The 17,343-nt window shown below is 36.7% G+C and overlaps 2 protein-coding genes across 5 annotated transcripts; one reads left to right on the top strand and one right to left on the bottom strand.

Moving 5' to 3' along the window:
* Positions 1-24: 24 nt before the first annotated feature.
* Positions 25-3,999, bottom strand: rngo (DNA damage inducible 1 homolog rngo). Its single transcript, XM_031974011.2, has 6 exons — positions 3,241-3,999; positions 2,438-2,632; positions 2,103-2,357; positions 1,450-1,755; positions 1,109-1,228; positions 25-905 (listed from the first exon to the last, which is right to left on the bottom strand). Exons 1-6 carry the CDS (start codon positions 3,500-3,502, stop codon positions 682-684), a joined length of 1,362 nt encoding a protein of 453 aa, XP_031829871.1. The 5' UTR covers positions 3,503-3,999; the 3' UTR covers positions 25-681.
* An 8,729-nt stretch (positions 4,000-12,728) lies between these two features.
* Positions 12,729-16,907, top strand: Fer1 (48 related 1). 4 transcript variants are annotated; one of them, XM_076365280.1, is made up of 3 exons: positions 12,729-14,131; positions 14,847-15,187; positions 16,123-16,907. In XM_076365280.1, exons 1-3 carry the CDS (start codon positions 13,860-13,862, stop codon positions 16,260-16,262), a joined length of 753 nt encoding a protein of 250 aa, XP_076221395.1. In that variant the 5' UTR covers positions 12,729-13,859; the 3' UTR covers positions 16,263-16,907. The 4 variants fall into 4 exon arrangements, with proteins under 4 accessions (XP_076221395.1, XP_076221396.1, XP_031830125.1 ...); XM_076365281.1 differs by having other exon boundaries at positions 14,847-15,184; XM_031974265.2 differs by having other exon boundaries at positions 14,868-15,187.
* The last annotated feature ends 436 nt before the right edge of the window (positions 16,908-17,343 follow it).

Consider the following 17,343-nt stretch of genomic DNA (forward strand, 5'->3'; position numbering starts at 1 on the left):
CATCAGAGAAAGCAGACCGTCATATTCTTCTTCGAATTTTTCATCTTTTAATATGCAATAAAGAAAATACAGAAAATTACCAAGTACCCTAAATCGTTATTAACAGTACAAAATGCATGTCCATCGTGTAGGTTCAATGATGTTAAGTGGGTACGGTCACCTCGCAGAAGGTAATAAGAAGAACGAACTCACAGAACCTTTGGTCCGGCAAATTTTCAATAAATTATGGAGGCACTAATTCTTCAGTCCGCAACGTTCGCGAAACAAAACACCCCTACCCTCCATTTCCGGAATGGATCTAGTACAAAATTTCACTTGCTTCGATCTACCACGTACCCACGAACGGAACATTCGAATGTATTACTATTTCTTTTATCCACTTTAATTTTCCTTACGCTGCCCTTAAAATTATGTGTATTGCGATAATCATATTTAGATAGCGGAGCACACAAGGCCAGTCCTTACCATATCTGCGCATGTAACAAGGGAGAAATTGTATACACATGATGCATCGCTGCATTTTGAAACCTAATTGAATCTGAGCATCGTTGGTCACCCGGTGCATCGAATGTACAATTGTCGACGATAAAAGTCACTACGAAAAAAATGAAGTACAAATCCTCCCGTTCCATTAGCATCTTTGCCCCGAGTTAAAAATAGTTCCCTGACTCATCGTCGATTTTAAAACTTCAAGGATTTCGCGAACAACGCGGCGAGTGCTTGAGCTTTGTCGCCGTTAAGTCTACGCAACTCAGCGATCACTTGAACTCTCGTGAAACCCAGCGCCTCGAGCTCTATCACCGTCTCCTCTGTGAACGGATCAGTTGGCAGAATTGTCTCAACGGACGCCGTTGTATTAGAGGGCACTGCTGGTGCATCGCTAGAGTTACTGGTTCCTTGACCGTCTACAAAAAATAAATTAAAGAAGGAAAAGACATAAAGAATGTACTTATTCTGTTTATTGGGAATATTGACTCGAGCAGGTAACAGGATATTCTTGTGACTAGGATTCTCCTAAAAGAAAGGACAACAGGTTTAGAAAGCATGGGATCTGCAAGGAACTGTTTTCAATTATGAAGAAGTTAGGATTAATTATATTCATATTTACCAGTCTGCTGACGTTGTTTCTTTGCATCTCTAGAACTGTCCTCCAGAGCCCTCTGAAGTTCCCTGTCATCGAACACTTCGTCGTTGTTGCCACTTAGCCTTGCACACTCTGGCAAGTCACCTGATACAAAAGGTCTAAGGTTAATAGCAAGCATAGGAGTTATATTAATTATAATATAGACTTTCTATGAATTTATTAACTGTTAAGCTCATCAAAATATAAACATTTGAAAGGATTAGTTCGCAAAGCAAAATAGGATAAGAATTAAAAATAATAAATTTGGACTTTTGCAAACATGTTTAAGTCAATAATGTGCTATTTAGGTTTTATGAGACATTCACCCTCTGCCAAAAACGTCGTCTCAGTGCCAGTAGTACCAATCTTCAGGACATTCTTTTTAAGGTCTATGCAGCACTGGTGCCTCTTCAGCATGTCCAGACCAAGCAACATGTCCATAGGTTGCTCTTCCAGGACGCTGAACGATGTTGTCAGATGATCATTGCCAATTTGAATTTGTACCATGTGTATGCGACCAATGATGCACTGGACTCCAACACCCTTAGCTACACCAGCCCACCTGGTGTCCACGAGTCTCATGATGTGGCACCTTTCAGCGCAGGCGGCAGACATGATGGTGGTCTGCGCACCTGATTCATAAAAGCAAAAGTGATTCCGTTAGGTGCGATGTACATTGCACCATTGGAAGAAACATCAAGATCATTTAAAAATACGAAAATACCGATGAATGTCTGCAGACGCAAATGTCTAAAATTAAACCGCTCCCTCCGTGAAGAATCACGCTGCAAAGAATGACTTTCAAACTGCAAGAATTTAAAAATAGACGTTCTGCCTCGTGCACGGTCAGGAAAAAATATTTAAAAATAATCTTGGTTTCCAGTCCAATATCCGTTTCGCAGATTCAACGCAAATATTCATATCATATTAGCGCTCACCGGCGAATAATTAATGCAAATGGAGGAAAATTGGTACACACCTGAATCGATAAACGCTTTAACAGGGAATCCATTGACTTTACAATTAATGTACAACATAACAACTGTTCCGAACGTCTCAGGGTTATATTCCATAGCAGCCTCCATGTTGGCCTCAATATTCTTCTCTCTTATTTCCTCAGCTATAAGTCTTTGAGCTTCAGTGTCGAATGGATCTGCATTCATCATCCTCAATCTTTGAGCCTGACGTTCTTCCCTAGCTTTAATTTGCTCTCTAAGTATAGTAGAGAATCTGTCTGGAGAAGTCAGGAAACTATTCAGCTACAGAAAACACTTTAATACTTCAAATGCTGGTATGGAATATGTAACCACTCACCTAGATTCCCTGACAACAATGCGTCAGCCAGTCTAGGATTATTCTGTTCCAGCAATGCTAGCTGATCTGGATTAGCCAGGAACATGTCCCGTATCCTAGCTGGATTATCATCGCTCCTGGGAGTCTGTACTCTGGCAGCATTATTTGATGATACCCCTGGTACTCTGATGGAACTGCAGTCCAACATGGGAATAGCTAGAGTGACGTATCTTGGAATTTAATACATTCTCTTTTTTACTATGCAGTATGCGCTCTTAAATAGCTCACGGAACAAGCGCATTGCAGTGTACAACAATTAAATCAATAGCTGTGCGAAGCATATCTCATCAATTGTTACGATAAGGACAGCATGCACAGATCTTACGATAAGATGAAAGCACTGGCTGTTCGAGGATTCCAATCTGTTGCCTCTCTACGAAGCCTGCCAATCGATAAAGAAACATATAATCGTACGATCACAACAGCATGAGATATGTACATCGAGATCAAAAAGTAAAGCAACATCAGCCTCGCACAGCCAAAACCTCCAGACGCAGCTGAATCCTGATCAAAACCTTTCATAGATAAAGCGAAAACAGACACAGCGATGAGTACAGGTAGTTACAAGCTAGCCAGCGCAAGCAAGGGACAGGTTCGTACCAAGGTACATGTGCATGTGACAGGGTCCCAGGTGTGCGGTGAGACCAGTCAGAGCGACGGTGTACAATTACAGAGTAACTGAAAACGTAAATCGAAGCCGAAAAGCTAACCTCACGACCCGCCTCGATCGCCACGTTAAATAATGGAGCGGTATTGAAGCTGACCTCCGTTAAAGGGGTGAAGGTTCATGTCGGTGCCGCTCTGGTGCATGTGCTGGAGGATCACCGCGTCACCGTCCCGGATCCCGTAATCCTTAAGGGACTTCTTATCGTCCATCAGGGGCAGGCCATTGAAAGCGATCACAATCTCGTGAGCCGGTACACCGCTCTCGATCTCGCAGAACGCTTTGAAGTTCTCCAGCTCCAGGTCCTCGCTGACGTCCAGGACGAAGATATCGTCGCTGAGCGTGGTCACGGTTACCTTCATCACGGCCTCACGTTTACCACGGTTATCTGCACTGTTCAAGCGATCAGGAATCACTGATGGGAGACTGATAGTGCCGTAGGGGGGCCAGCGCGACGAATTTCACAAGAAATTTTCTTTCGCCGCTCCTCTCCGCTCTCTCCCCGGATCGCTGGACGGACAGCGGCTTCGGGATGTAAACAACGATTGAGCTCAGCAAAAATACTGGCCGGCCTCGAAGAACGAGCTGAAGGCCATCTAGGCGACGAACTAAGTATTCAGAAGCGCTGACGTCGACAGACCGCGATTTTTCAATGCTGAAACAGACGACAGTCTGAACTTTCCTCCGTGATTGTTACACCTTTCAAATCGGGAACTCGGGTGTATTTGATTCTTCTCACATCTCGTATCAGATGAAAATGGTATTGAGGAACTAGACTGATCTCGATTGATTGAATAATTCAGAGGTGATGATTTTGCGATACTACTGAAGACAGATGGATCTATAATCCGAATGCAAGGTCGAGCATGAAATTCTGTGTCATAGGTTCAGTGTTTGTTTTCAAGAGAAATTGATTTGAGCATTTGCCCAACACGGGCAAATTAAGCTCGTAATCTGCGCGTTTGCTGGCAGGTGGCAGCAGCAGCCAGTTTACTACGGAACAGGGTTACGGATTGAATTACCCTTACTAAATCAATTTCACACGTTTGCACGAATAAATAAGTACACAGATGTATGCTACTAAAACAAATTCAACCGAATCGTTCAAAATAAAGTGCACACGACTTCTGGAATCACTTTGCAATTCAAAACTGAAGTACGAAACATTCCTCATTTACACTCGCGGGCAACGGTAGCCGTAAATTTCCATAATTTCAATTGTTCTCGATTTCGCATGGATTACATGAATTCCTCGCGAATCACTTCCTTTCAATATGCAATTCAAACAATCAAGAACAGATGTCCACGTACGAACACGTGACCAGTTAAAAAAAAAAGACAGCATTATTGGATTATGATGCAGCAGAGGGAGGACAGAGTTGATAGGTCGCAAGATGAAAGATCAGTGGCATTGCATTCAGCCACTCAGGAATTAAACGATCCATTCACAGCGTGCAGATCGCTGGACAGATATTTCCGTCTCCCTATCACACTGTACACGTAGATCTCGATCTCTCCGAGCGGTGAAAATAATTCTCGGCTTATTCCTGCGCTAGGAAATTATGCGTGTTTGTGCGTCAACTTTTGATCCACCCCAATATGCATCTGCTGAAAAAATTCCAGGTAGCTGGAACACGTCTGCCGATAACGAAAATCGATCTGATGGCAAATCGAGGGGCGAAGGTGGCGCAACTGAACCATGGAACCGTTCAGGGGGTCGCGGTGACACCGCAGGGGGTAACATCCCCCATGCATACCGGAAACGGATGCGAGACTGAATATTAGACAGGTGGCTAGGAATTCGCCTGGACAGGCTGATGGATAAATTAGCCCAGGATCCGAACGGGTCGCTTGATTACACCTTAAATCGTCCAACGGATGTGATAGGACAAATATTGCGCAAGGTGTGCTGCCCGCAACATAGTACAATTTTCCGCTTCGTAGCGACACCGTTCGCTGTTGCTGGAACATTCACAGGAAACGCGGGAGTGCTTTAAAGAAAGTTTAAAGCGAAATTGCTGTAATTACATTCGAAACTGTTGGTCGCCACGAACAGTATTATGAAATGAATGGAACTTATTGGGGAGGTAAATTTCAACTTACACAGAGGGAATAATAAATGTTAAGAGATAAACTAAATGATAGGGAAATGGTTCATTCTTTGTGAATTAGAATTTATGCTTACTCGATGTACATTGGGGTCTATTCGTTAGAAAAATAATTATATTGCTAGGAATAAGGACTATTTCTGTTGAAGACAGACTTTCCGAAGAATTTTGTGACATTAAGGTTACCGAGTTAAATTCACATTTTGAAATTAGTCTATAGAAACTCTAATATTGCATCTATCGAAGCTTCAATTGACCTGTAATTCAGTTTGCAAATTGCTAAATTAACTTGTTTAATGATTTCTCAGAAACATCTTTTTAACCGTTTGAGTGCTAAATAAATTTTTGTGGATATATACCAAAAATGCAGAAATTAATAGGTGTGTATGAAAAAAGTTAGTAAAAGTACTTATTTAATTAGATCACAAATATTATTACAAAGAAAATATAAAAAAATAACATTCATTCAAATAGGTTTACTTCTATTTATTTCTTGAAAAACATAACAAAAAAACTATAATTAACACAGATAAATAGAACCGCCCCGTAATTTTGCCACAACACCACTCAATACCTAAACAGTTAACACTAAGACTACCGAGTATATAAATTGATATTTTGTAATTTGTGTATAGAAATTACAAGAGTGCATCCACTGAAACTTCAAGTGATTTACAATTTAATTTGTGCATTACTAAACTAATTTCTTTTATAATTTCTAAGAAAAACATTTGTTATCTTTTTAACATTTGCAAGATTTAGGAATCAGGAATGGGTCATTTTGATCCGTCTGGTAGTTTTAGTGTTAATAACTGTAAACAGAAGGAATCAGTTATTTTGTCCAGTCTGTAAGTTTTAGTGTTACAAGGACCAATATTTGGTTCAGGCTAGTTTCCGTTTACAAATTTAATTTCTTTAATAATTTCTAAGAAAAACATTTCTTATCTTTTTAACATTTGCAAGAAGAAGGAATCAGGAATGGGTCATTTTGATCCGTCTGGTAGTTTTAGTGTTAATAACTATAAACAGAAGGAATCAGTTATTTTGACCAGTCTGTAAGTTTTAGTGTTATAAGGACCAATATTTAATCCAGGCTAGTTTCCGTTTATAAATTTAATTTCTGTGAAATTTCTCTGCATTAGTATCAGTATACAGCGTTGAATTTTGTTGGGGCTGAAGTGATACATGTGTACAGCACGGAACAGAGGATAGATTAAACCCCAAAAATGAATGAAGAGCGAGTATATAAATCGATTTCACACTCCTGCTGAGTATAAATTAATGGACACTTAGGGACCGAACTCCGGTTCGAGTGGGCATATACCAGGATGTTCACAGGGACGATCCGACTACCAGGTGTTAGACACGGAACCACGCGTGCAAGGATGTGCCATGGAAAATCGGTTATACACGGGGCGGGTGTCCCTTCCAGGAGAGATGAGCATTGTTGTTATTCATTGCTGGATTTTTTTATTTCCTTTTCTCCAAATAGAAAATACAGGAACTGAAAATCACTAGTCATCACTTTCCAGTTGAACCTAGGAGCACATTTTTATAGTAAAAGATTCAGCGGAGAAATTATGTTAATGTAAGTCTCAGGGGGTTAGAACAATGACAATCAAAACATTACAATTTCGAAAATGAAGAAATAAGGATTTGAGAATTCATAGAAAGATAAGAGTAATACAGGTTTCTTTGTGAGTTTTAAATAGATGAGAATTATGGAAATAATTTCATTATTAAATAGACGATTCTATATTAAATGAAATAGATACGAGGAAAACCTTAGTCCTTTCCACTCCAGAGGCGCTTCTCATACGCCAATTGATCTGACACAGCAAAATTGTGAAGTTTAATAATTAATATTTAATATTTAAGATAGTTTAATATTTAATATTTAATATTAAACTTTATATAATGCATCAATATATCAAATATTGAAAGAAACTAGTTTCCTTCATCAATATACGTGCAATTTCTTGACAAGTCAATTTCAAGAAATGTCATCTGTATCTCATTAGAAAGTATTGAGTATTTCCAGGGAAAAACGTCCAGAGTGCAAAGGGTTAAACCGTTAGCTATTGTTGGCACCTAAATGCACTTGAAAAACTAGGTTTCGGTGTGTTGTTAGTGTCTACAGGCGGCCGTAAAATGTTACTGACAATAGTTGCAGCAAAACTCGTTTAGATCAGGCGTGAGAGAATTTTTCGTTAGTCGTGTATTATATAATTATTTTATAGTGGTTTATTTTAGTTCAATTCAGGATTATTCATGATTTCAGTACACTTTCTTAGGAATGCGCGATGACGCAAAATCCTGTCGTAGCCAAATGAATCTGCTATCATCGAAAACCTTCGACAAACTGTTCACGTGATAAGTAAAGGATTTTTCAACTGCAACAAAATCTTTTTCAATCCCTTTACAGTTAAATCTTGGACAGAATCGATCGGAAGCTCGCACACGTGGCTCAGGGATTTGCCATTTAAATCTGATCCCCTTTAGTTATCTCCGGATCTCGAGGATCAAAAATTCTCCGGCGTACAATGGACATGTCCCCTCCAGCCTCTATTTTCGTTTCGGATTAAATGCGAACAGGCTGCGGTTTGAGATCTGCAAATCGATTTCTCGCAATCTTCTGCACCTGCAGACTGTGATAAAAAAATTAGGCTCACCCAGAGTTTTCTATAGTTTTCGCTGTAATCTGGTATTCAAAGTCTGAAAACGTGGTTTAATGGTAACTTTGATTAACTATTAATACATTAAGCGCCGGCCCCGCGATAATGCGGGATTTTTAGTCTATGGTTTAATTGCTAATCCCACGTTCATGTAACATTTTAGATATGTTTAACGCAAATCCAAAGTAAAATTTACAAAATCGAATTCCTTATTTTCTTCCGTAAGTTCGAAATTTTCGTTTAATCGATGTTTAAAAATGTATCAACATAATCACCGACGCTTACGTTTTTAGTAGCTGAAATTTAGCTCACTCGACAATATTTTTCATTACAGATATCCATTATTTTCTGACGAAATGCTAACAATATTAGTTGCAACTTACACAAAGAAACACCATGCATAAATTATGGGGCAGAATTGTTCTGTTTCTATGTTTCATGTGTTATTATCTTATTCAATATTTTATATTGAATTTCTCATTTTATGATTTTACTGCGTTCAATCAAATGGCGACTGAGAGACTCTGCTTTTATTAAAGTATCCATTTTTTTCGATATACTGTACATTTATTTGGTAATCGTGTCTTCGACTTTTTGGTTTTGCCAAATTACAACAACTCTTACTTTTAACGGTAAAACTACTGGACAGGCCAAAGTGACACAGTCGAGAATTTTTACTTTACAAGTATTTAAATCATGAAGGCATTCTTGCGAGAGATTTTTAATACTTGTGTATTTGTACAGATGCAAGAGTAGGAGTCACTTCGAATGTCAAGAAATATATTATTCTGATTTAAAAAAAAAATGGAAATATTTTACACTAATTGATCGTTACTTTTAGTGTTAAATCTTCTACTTTAGTTGTAGCTGATACACAAGAGTTTTCAGTATACTCAAACATTTACAATGGGGTTCATATGAAGAAAATATAAAAATAAGTTTTACTGCTCGCACAATAAATTGTCAATAATAGAACATTATGAATAATAATATGCATATAATTACTATAGAAATATGTGATACACATGTATATCTATAAGTAGTTAATCAGAATTAATACTAACTACATTTTGCCTGTTTATTTCCATGATTACCCTCAGAAAATTATGGAGAACCTTAATTTTTTTATTAGAGACTGTATATATCGTAGACTAGTAGAAACGAAATGTTGAAAATAGAATAATCGTTATAATGCATAAAACATAAGTAAAATGGCGTTCAAGATTTTCCAGCCAGATCGTTTTTGGAACTTTTCTTACACAATAAAAGCTTTAAGAACTTTTTATTAATACAACACATACCGGAAATATTGTAAGAGAAGTTGCTGTAAGAAAATCAACACAATTTATTCTTTATACATATCCTTTTATAAATAAATCATTCAGCATGTTCAAAGTTTTTCGGCCACAGTCTTTAAAAAAGAAAATAATGCTTGTTTCCTATTGTAATAACAATTTAATGTATAGAATACACTATATACCGGCAAGAAATCTCGTTTTTATATAGACACTTAGTTATGTACCTTTGCTAATTACCACAGCATTTAAAAAAATCTTAAATTTCATTAGAACTGAATATATGTTTAAAATATATTACATAACAATATGATATTTGAGTTTTCCGATATATAGTGGTATAAGTTGATCTCACTAAAAATCGCCATGCGCAGAATTCAATTTTCTGAGAATTAGCCGGCACGCAATGTGTTAACATATTAACATTTAGTATTTTATGGCCATATCCTTTGCATTAATGACAACGGCGCATCGACGTGGCATGGACTCAATTTAAAAAATGATCAGACTGGAAAATTCTGAACGCCACTGTATATTCTGAATGTTAGAACTCGGTGCTTCGTAATTATTAACGAAATTAGACGAATATACTACATCTGGACGGGAATAAATTTTTCTCATGGCTACATCATTTCGCTCGTGTCTATCTAAATTGCATCCGTGGGAAACAAATCTCCTACTGGATTTCCACTGCAACATAACACCAGATGGAGCGAATAATTCACCCCTGCAACCCTCCTAATTACCAGTGTGTTAATTATCTGGCTATCACGGACGCTTAGGATATTTTCTAGGGGAATCGTTAATGGGAAGTACTTTATGTCCAGCCAATAACATAAACGAAGCTGGAATAATTATTACATGAACTTAGGGAACAAAGAATGTACCTATAAAAATTGAAGGAGTGCATTTCTTATACAGCGTTAAATGAAGGAAAAGTCGAAACAAGCACAATACAAAAAGAATAATAATTTCAACAAATTAAGTGAAAATAAAATTTTTATTGTGTCTTTTAAACGTTTCGACTTCAGCAATAAGAATATTTAATACAAAATAAAATGTTCTATTTAAAAATGTTAACGTGACATTTGCAGGTGATTCTAAAGTTGTCTCAAGGTCAAAGAAATAAGAACATGATATGTTCTAAATACTCTATAGTTCTTCTTTGACGTACTTTTCTATATCACGCATGTTTTTCAAGAGAAGTAAGTGTTCTCAGCTGGCTAGTGTTCAGTACATTAGCATTACTAACAGTTTGAATAAAAATTCAGAACAAGGATAAATCATCGATTCAAATGATATATCAACTAGTTAACCGTGGAATTTAGTTTAAAAAAATCTCTCATTGTGCGTGTAATGAAATCAAATAATAAAGCGTACACTCGTCAAAAGTAGGGCAAATGCATCCGTAATATATTCTAAGAACCACAGCGAAACAAAAAAGAATAACACGTTTATATGAAACAAATAAATAATTTATCGTTGATAAAATTAGTATCATTCTGCGTTTTAAGATGACGTGTATATTAACTGGTTAATATAATTCATTATTTACACACCAGTTTATAATAAAATTAATAATAAAACTAATAATAAAAAATTCCTTATGAAATTCTCAAAAAATATCTGATATATACATAGTTACAAAAAAGGTAGTCTCCATGCGTGACAGCGACACAGAGTTTCAGCGAGCATATTGTTGCGACAGCAGAGTTCAATAAATAATGCAGGTTCCACGGAACATAATAATGCACCAGAAATCAGATCGCCTGTTACAGGTTGCGTAATTACACGTTGCGGCAGGGCCAAATGTCGCCGGAGCGGTTAACCCTCGACGAACCCTTACATTCCCAGCGCACGTGCTACGACACGTGCCTCCAATTTCTTTCGCTGTTACACCTTTGATTCATTCATGCTCTCTTCGCTGGCTACCGTGAAATTCTATTAGCCTTAAGTTTCACCCTATTTCCGTTGCAAGAATATCGATACCACAGGATGCATACATTAAAAAGAAATTTTCCTCTATTATCCTGTTAAAAAAAACCTGTTTTTAAGGTGGTACAGAATACAAAATTCGACATAATACAGATCTCTGTGTCTGAGTTATCGACATTTTTAATTAACCCCTTGCCATGTGATTTTATTTTTAACTTTGATCGATCTAAGAAAAAATTATTGAAAATAAGGGAAAATTCCAGTTCTATTCTATGGAAATGTGTACTATGAGGTGCAATCATTGATAACAGAGGAATAAAATGTAATTTATTTTCAAGCTGAACTGATTAATATTTATATTTGAAATCTTCACCGCGAGTCTACCACGTTATGGTAGGGCAAGGGGTTAAATATTAAGATATCCTTCAAACATATTTTTTTATAGTACAAATTTGTTGATCGCCGTCACAATGAGACATATTGCTCCTTAAATAATTCCTTACGTTACAAAATTCATTATTGCATTTAAATAGCAGACAATTCGTGTACTTATATAATTAGTAATAATTACAGACTGCAAAGATTTAAACCAACATCGAAGTACACAACTAATTTCTTTACATAATAATACCAACCCCATTGCAATTGAAAACAAATATACCTTCTTGAAAGATATTTAACGGTGTGACAATTCAAAATTGAAACACTGTATTCAAAGGAGGAGTACAAAGATTTACATTCACATCGAAATACACAACTAATGCTTTTACGTAATAATACCAACCCCGTCACTTTTAACGACAAATATACTTTCTTGATAGATATTCAATGGTTTAATAATTCAAAACTTAAAAACCTGTATTCACTCTAGTAGAGCCTCCGTGTAAAAGTACCTGTTACAAATATACTAATACAGACAGGAACCTAAATAGTATCTGTCGCAATTAAAAAACCAAAACTGGTGTGTAAATAATGAATTAACAGTCAGCTCGATATACAAATTCACCGAAATTCAGATTACTAGTAGAATTACTAGTACTAGAGTACAGCCTCCCTGTAAAGTACATGTTACAAATATACTAATGCAGACAGAAACCTAAATATAATAGTTGACGCAATTAAAAAACCAAAACTGGTGTGTAAATAATGAATTAACAGTCAGCTCGATATACAAATTCACCGAAATTCAGATTACTAGTAGAATTACTAGTACTAGAGTACAGCCTCCCTGTAAAGTACGTGTTACAAATATACTAATGCAGACAAGAACCTGAATAATACTTGTCGCAATCAAAAAACCAAAACTGGCGTGTAAATAATGAATCAACAGCCAGCTCGACGTACAAATTCACCGAAATTCAGATTATCATTCCACGACTTTTCCGCCAGTTATCCAACAGCGGGAGCCTCGCTGTTCCTTATCAGATCGATGAAGAGGCGGAACCGACACCCTGGCAACAGGGGTGGCAGGCTCCGCCAGCGTCCACCTCGACGAATGGGGTGGCGTTCGAGCTTGCAGCCCCGGGTATGGATTCCGCCTCCCTCCAACAGTTCGCTTTCAGTACTCCTGGATCACCCGAAGCAAAATGTTCATCCGAGGACCTAGGACATGAACCTATCCTCACTTCCGCTCTGCTGGATTTTCTGTTTGTCACATTCGCTGGTGAAATCCATAGAAGAATGAGACGGTTCATATCCAAAACTTAAATCCGTGGAGCTGTAAAAATGAAAGAACATTAAAGAGACACCATTTTCTGTGGATACTGAACTGAAGACAAGAAGAATACCTACCTTTCAAGTTCAAGCTGCAAGCAATGATCAAACTGCAGAAGGCCAAGGAAAATGAAAGGGAACTATTAGAGATATATTTTTTACGAAGTAATATTTGTCTAAACAAAGAATACTAACCTTCAGGATTGAAGTTGTACACGAGTGACCAAGTTTAAAGTGCTGTCAGAAGTAGTAGAACATAGAACAAATCTGTCGTGGAAAATTTAAATATTTACTTCACAACAATAATAATAGAAAACTACCGTCATCCCAGGTTGAAGCAGTAAACAATGAGTGAACAGATCTGAAGAAACATTGTGTATGGTGATTGTGAAGTCAGATGAAGCTAGAAATTCGTGGACCTAGTTTGAAGAATGAAGACCGGTGATCCTAAGTTCTCTAACTACGACAAAATAGGAACCAGAAAGACCGCTGGAATATTTCCGGTTCCTGTCTGTTGCTGGGCACTTCGATAACTGTTCCGACAAATCTGGACACGTGTCCTGGTCCTCGAACAACACGTGCCGCTGTTTAGAAGTATTCCCCGACACGCGGCGAGGGCACGTGTCGCTGATAGGATCAGTAGATCCTCGGGACGTGATCGAAGGTGTGTGGATTGGAATTCCGTTGGAAATGATCGGCTAATCCTTGTGCAATTGAGTAAACAGTGCGAGAATTGTTCAGCAAATAGATTCTAGTGTTAGGAAAAACTTTCAAACTCAGGTAATCCATCAGCTAACAGTTCTGATAGCTGCTGGCAATAGTGGGATAGGGATTTCAAGACTGCAGTGAACGAAAATACAGTGGGAATAATGTAATAATGATAATAATCTTCTGATAGTCATCTAGTCAACTATCCTAGTCAGAAAAATAAGAAGCCAAAGGCTGAGAAGTGTTTTTGTACCCTAACCGACGTGAAGACGAAGACTAGTTAACATGTATTCCATGGACAATATTGAGTTGGACATGATGAACCGACAGTACATTTACGAGGCGCACAGTTTTTTGGGGAACCCAGCGATCCCAGCTCTGCCATCTCACTGCGGGGCACCTATGACAGCTACTTTGCCTTCCATCCCGTCGCAACTGGCATCTCACCCTCCTGGTAGTACTGGAAGCTCCAGTGGTAGCGAGATCTTTTTGTGTGACGAGAATAGCAGTGACAATGAGAGTACATATAGTAGTGACCAGGAGAATCATGCTAGAGAGTAAGTACTAATTAATTGATTAGTAAGACGAATGGGAATCAATATTATTTTTTATTTGCTTTGTATACTTTGAGCATTTGTGTGAACTGAACGAGGTACTCATGGGTGTTGATCTATCGAAATTTCTTTGTAGTATAGTTTCTCTATAGTACTGGGTTATACTATATTATTATACTTGTAGACATGAGAAATGTAATATAATTTAATTCAAAATATATTTACACACAGGCATGTGAAATATAATATAACTTAATAACAAATATTTTTGCATACAGTCATATAAACCATAATGTAATTTAATTCGAACTATTTTCACACATAGACATGTAGAACATCAGTGCATTTAATTCAAATATTTTTCCACACAAACATGTGAAATACATTCTCATTTACTTTGAAATATTTTTACACTTAGCCATATGAAATACAATTTAATTCAGTTTAAAATGTCCTCACACATATTCACGTATTAATGTCTGAGACAATTATTTGATAAAAATCGAACAATTCAAAGCACAAAGAAATAAAACTAACCGTAATAACTCTAGAATCAGAAAGAATCAGTTCTAACACGTGCTAACCAAAAATGCCTCCCTTACCAAAAGATTCTAGTAACATAAATAATAAATAAATCAAGCTGGAAATTCTAAATTCCACTAAACTCTGTCCATCGAACTCAAACGAAAGAAACCGCAATGGTAAAAATGAAAAATAGAAACGCAATGATTATTTCCAGAAGAAGTCAGAGCAACAGACGCAACGGTGGATCAGAGAAAAGTCCAAGGCAAGCAGTGCAGCAGAGGCAAGCAGCGAACATGAGGGAAAGGAGGCGTATGCAAAATATAAACGACGCGTTCGAGGGCCTTAGGGCCCACATACCAACGCTCCCTTACGAGAAGAGGCTGTCTAAAGTGGACACTTTAAAACTAGCCATCGGTTATATCAAGTTCCTGAATGAATTAGTCAGAGCAGACACTGGAAACGACACGTTGAATGGAAATGGAGGACTCTCGAGGTTGTCCGGCCGCCACGACGCAGAGAAGGTCATAGTTCGTGGTGAGGCCAATACCAATCGCACTCACTTTTCTCTTGACCCCTGTTCTATTCATTCGTAATAAGTTTAGAGTCCTTAGAAAACTGATCTGAATTTAATGATCTGAGCAGATAAATGGAAATATTGGAGAAAATATCATTAACCTTAAACAACTCTCAACAATAGGCAAATTTATTAAGAGTCCTTGGAAAACTGATCTGAATTCAATGACCTGAAAAGATAAATAGAAATATTAAAGAAAATGTCATTAGATTTAAACAACTCTTAATAATAGGGGAATTCCTGTGATGATTGAATTAATGATTATAAATAAATATAATAACTTTTTACGTAGATATAAATAATTAATGATTAATATTGGAAAAGTGAAGTATATTAAGGTATTTAATTTATTGGTGTAATGTGTAACTGATGGACATATTCTTAAATTTATTTCTCGTACAGAAGTGAAAGTGTTAAGGTATTCTAATGTTCATTTTGTTTAATATTCTATTTTACCTATAAATTTCTCTAAGTGAAATTTCTTTTCGTTTATCATAACACCTTTTTATGGGAAAGGCACAATACAAACACATACTGAGTTGTTAAGAGTAAATAAACAGAGTAATACTACATTGTCAGATTTGTAAAAACATTGATGACAGGTATTAGAAGTAGTCTGCAATGAAATATTCAATAATAAATATCGACAGCTACAAACATTTAACATTCAAGTATAAATATTCAAGATTGTTTGAAATTCCACATCTCAAAACATTTTGACTTTATGAAAGCTATTTATTCAATTATTTGACAAATTATGTAAAGTGAAGTAAAATTATATAAATATATAAACTGTTGTTGATATTTGAGGTCAAACTAATTTCCGTAGGATGATATGAAACAGAAAATTTAGTGGACTAACTGTTTGTTAACAATTCCAATAATTGAATTTCAGGCAGTGAGGGGAATCCCTTCATTTTCCATTCCCTCTCGTGGTCCAGGAAATCAGACATTTCCCCGAACGGAACAATGTACGCGAAAGTGTGGACACCGGAGGATCCGAGGACATCGAAGAACAGCTCGACGTTCGAGTAGACTGTTCAGGGCTTAACTGTTGAGTCCGAGTGTTATTTAGTATTTAAGACCAGATAGGACCTAGTCATTCTTCAATTATTTTCTCAATATTTCGAAATTAATTTAATCAACCCTTCGGATGAATTCGTTCAGTTGTCTCCAAACGGAATTAACGAGAAATTGATAATTTATTAGCGAATAATTCTTAGGGTGCAATTCTGTATAGAAAAGGTATGAATTGTTTTGTATCTAGTCAAATTATGGTCCACAGTATTATTATTGTTAAGAATGTGTAACTGCGGTATTTTAATGTTGGAAAATCGAGCCAAGAATTTCACTTTTCATTCCAGAATCGAAGGAACTTTTGATAATCATTGTAAATTGGAGGGAATTCGGTTAGGTTTCTCTTCTAGACAGCTCAAACGTCGGTCTACGCTTATGCGAGAGGAAAATATCAATTACGGAAATTCTGTCGGAATTTAGGTTTCCCCCTGGCAATAAAGTATTCTAGTGAAATATTCTTACGCCGACAGAATTGACGTGAACACATGTTACTATTGTAAATAAACATGGATACGATTAAGTAATGTAAGTAAGTATCGTTTGTACGTGAGAAGCAATGAAGATGGTGTCATCGTCGTTGCTCATAAAGTCAAATAAAGTAGATTCTACAAGTTTAAAATTGTCGTGTATAGCAATGAACTTTTCTCTGATCTCTTACCCCCATCATCAAGCTCTTTAATTAAAATCATTTATTTTATTCCTCCTATTTTCATTTCGAACATTTTTAGCGATCCTATTATAAATTAATACCATTTCTTTTATATTTGTTTTAATTTGATAATATTATTATTTTTATAAGATGAAAAGTTTCAAATTTTTTCCTTTGACTGTCACAAATTTTCGAAGAAACATGTCAATCAACATGTTAAGCTTAAAATTTCCCGAAAAACAGTATTAGAAAGAAACTCCGAAACTATCTAGAAAACATCTGAAAATGATAACTTATAAATCTCCAAAATTCTGCAAAAACAACGACACAACATAAAAATGTATACAACTCCAAAATTGTCGAAAAACACCATCTGAAAGAGAACACCAA

The sequence above is a fragment of the Nomia melanderi genome, chromosome 2 (genome assembly GCF_051020985.1).
Source record: "Nomia melanderi isolate GNS246 chromosome 2, iyNomMela1, whole genome shotgun sequence".
Lineage (NCBI taxonomy): Eukaryota > Metazoa > Arthropoda > Insecta > Hymenoptera > Halictidae > Nomia > Nomia melanderi.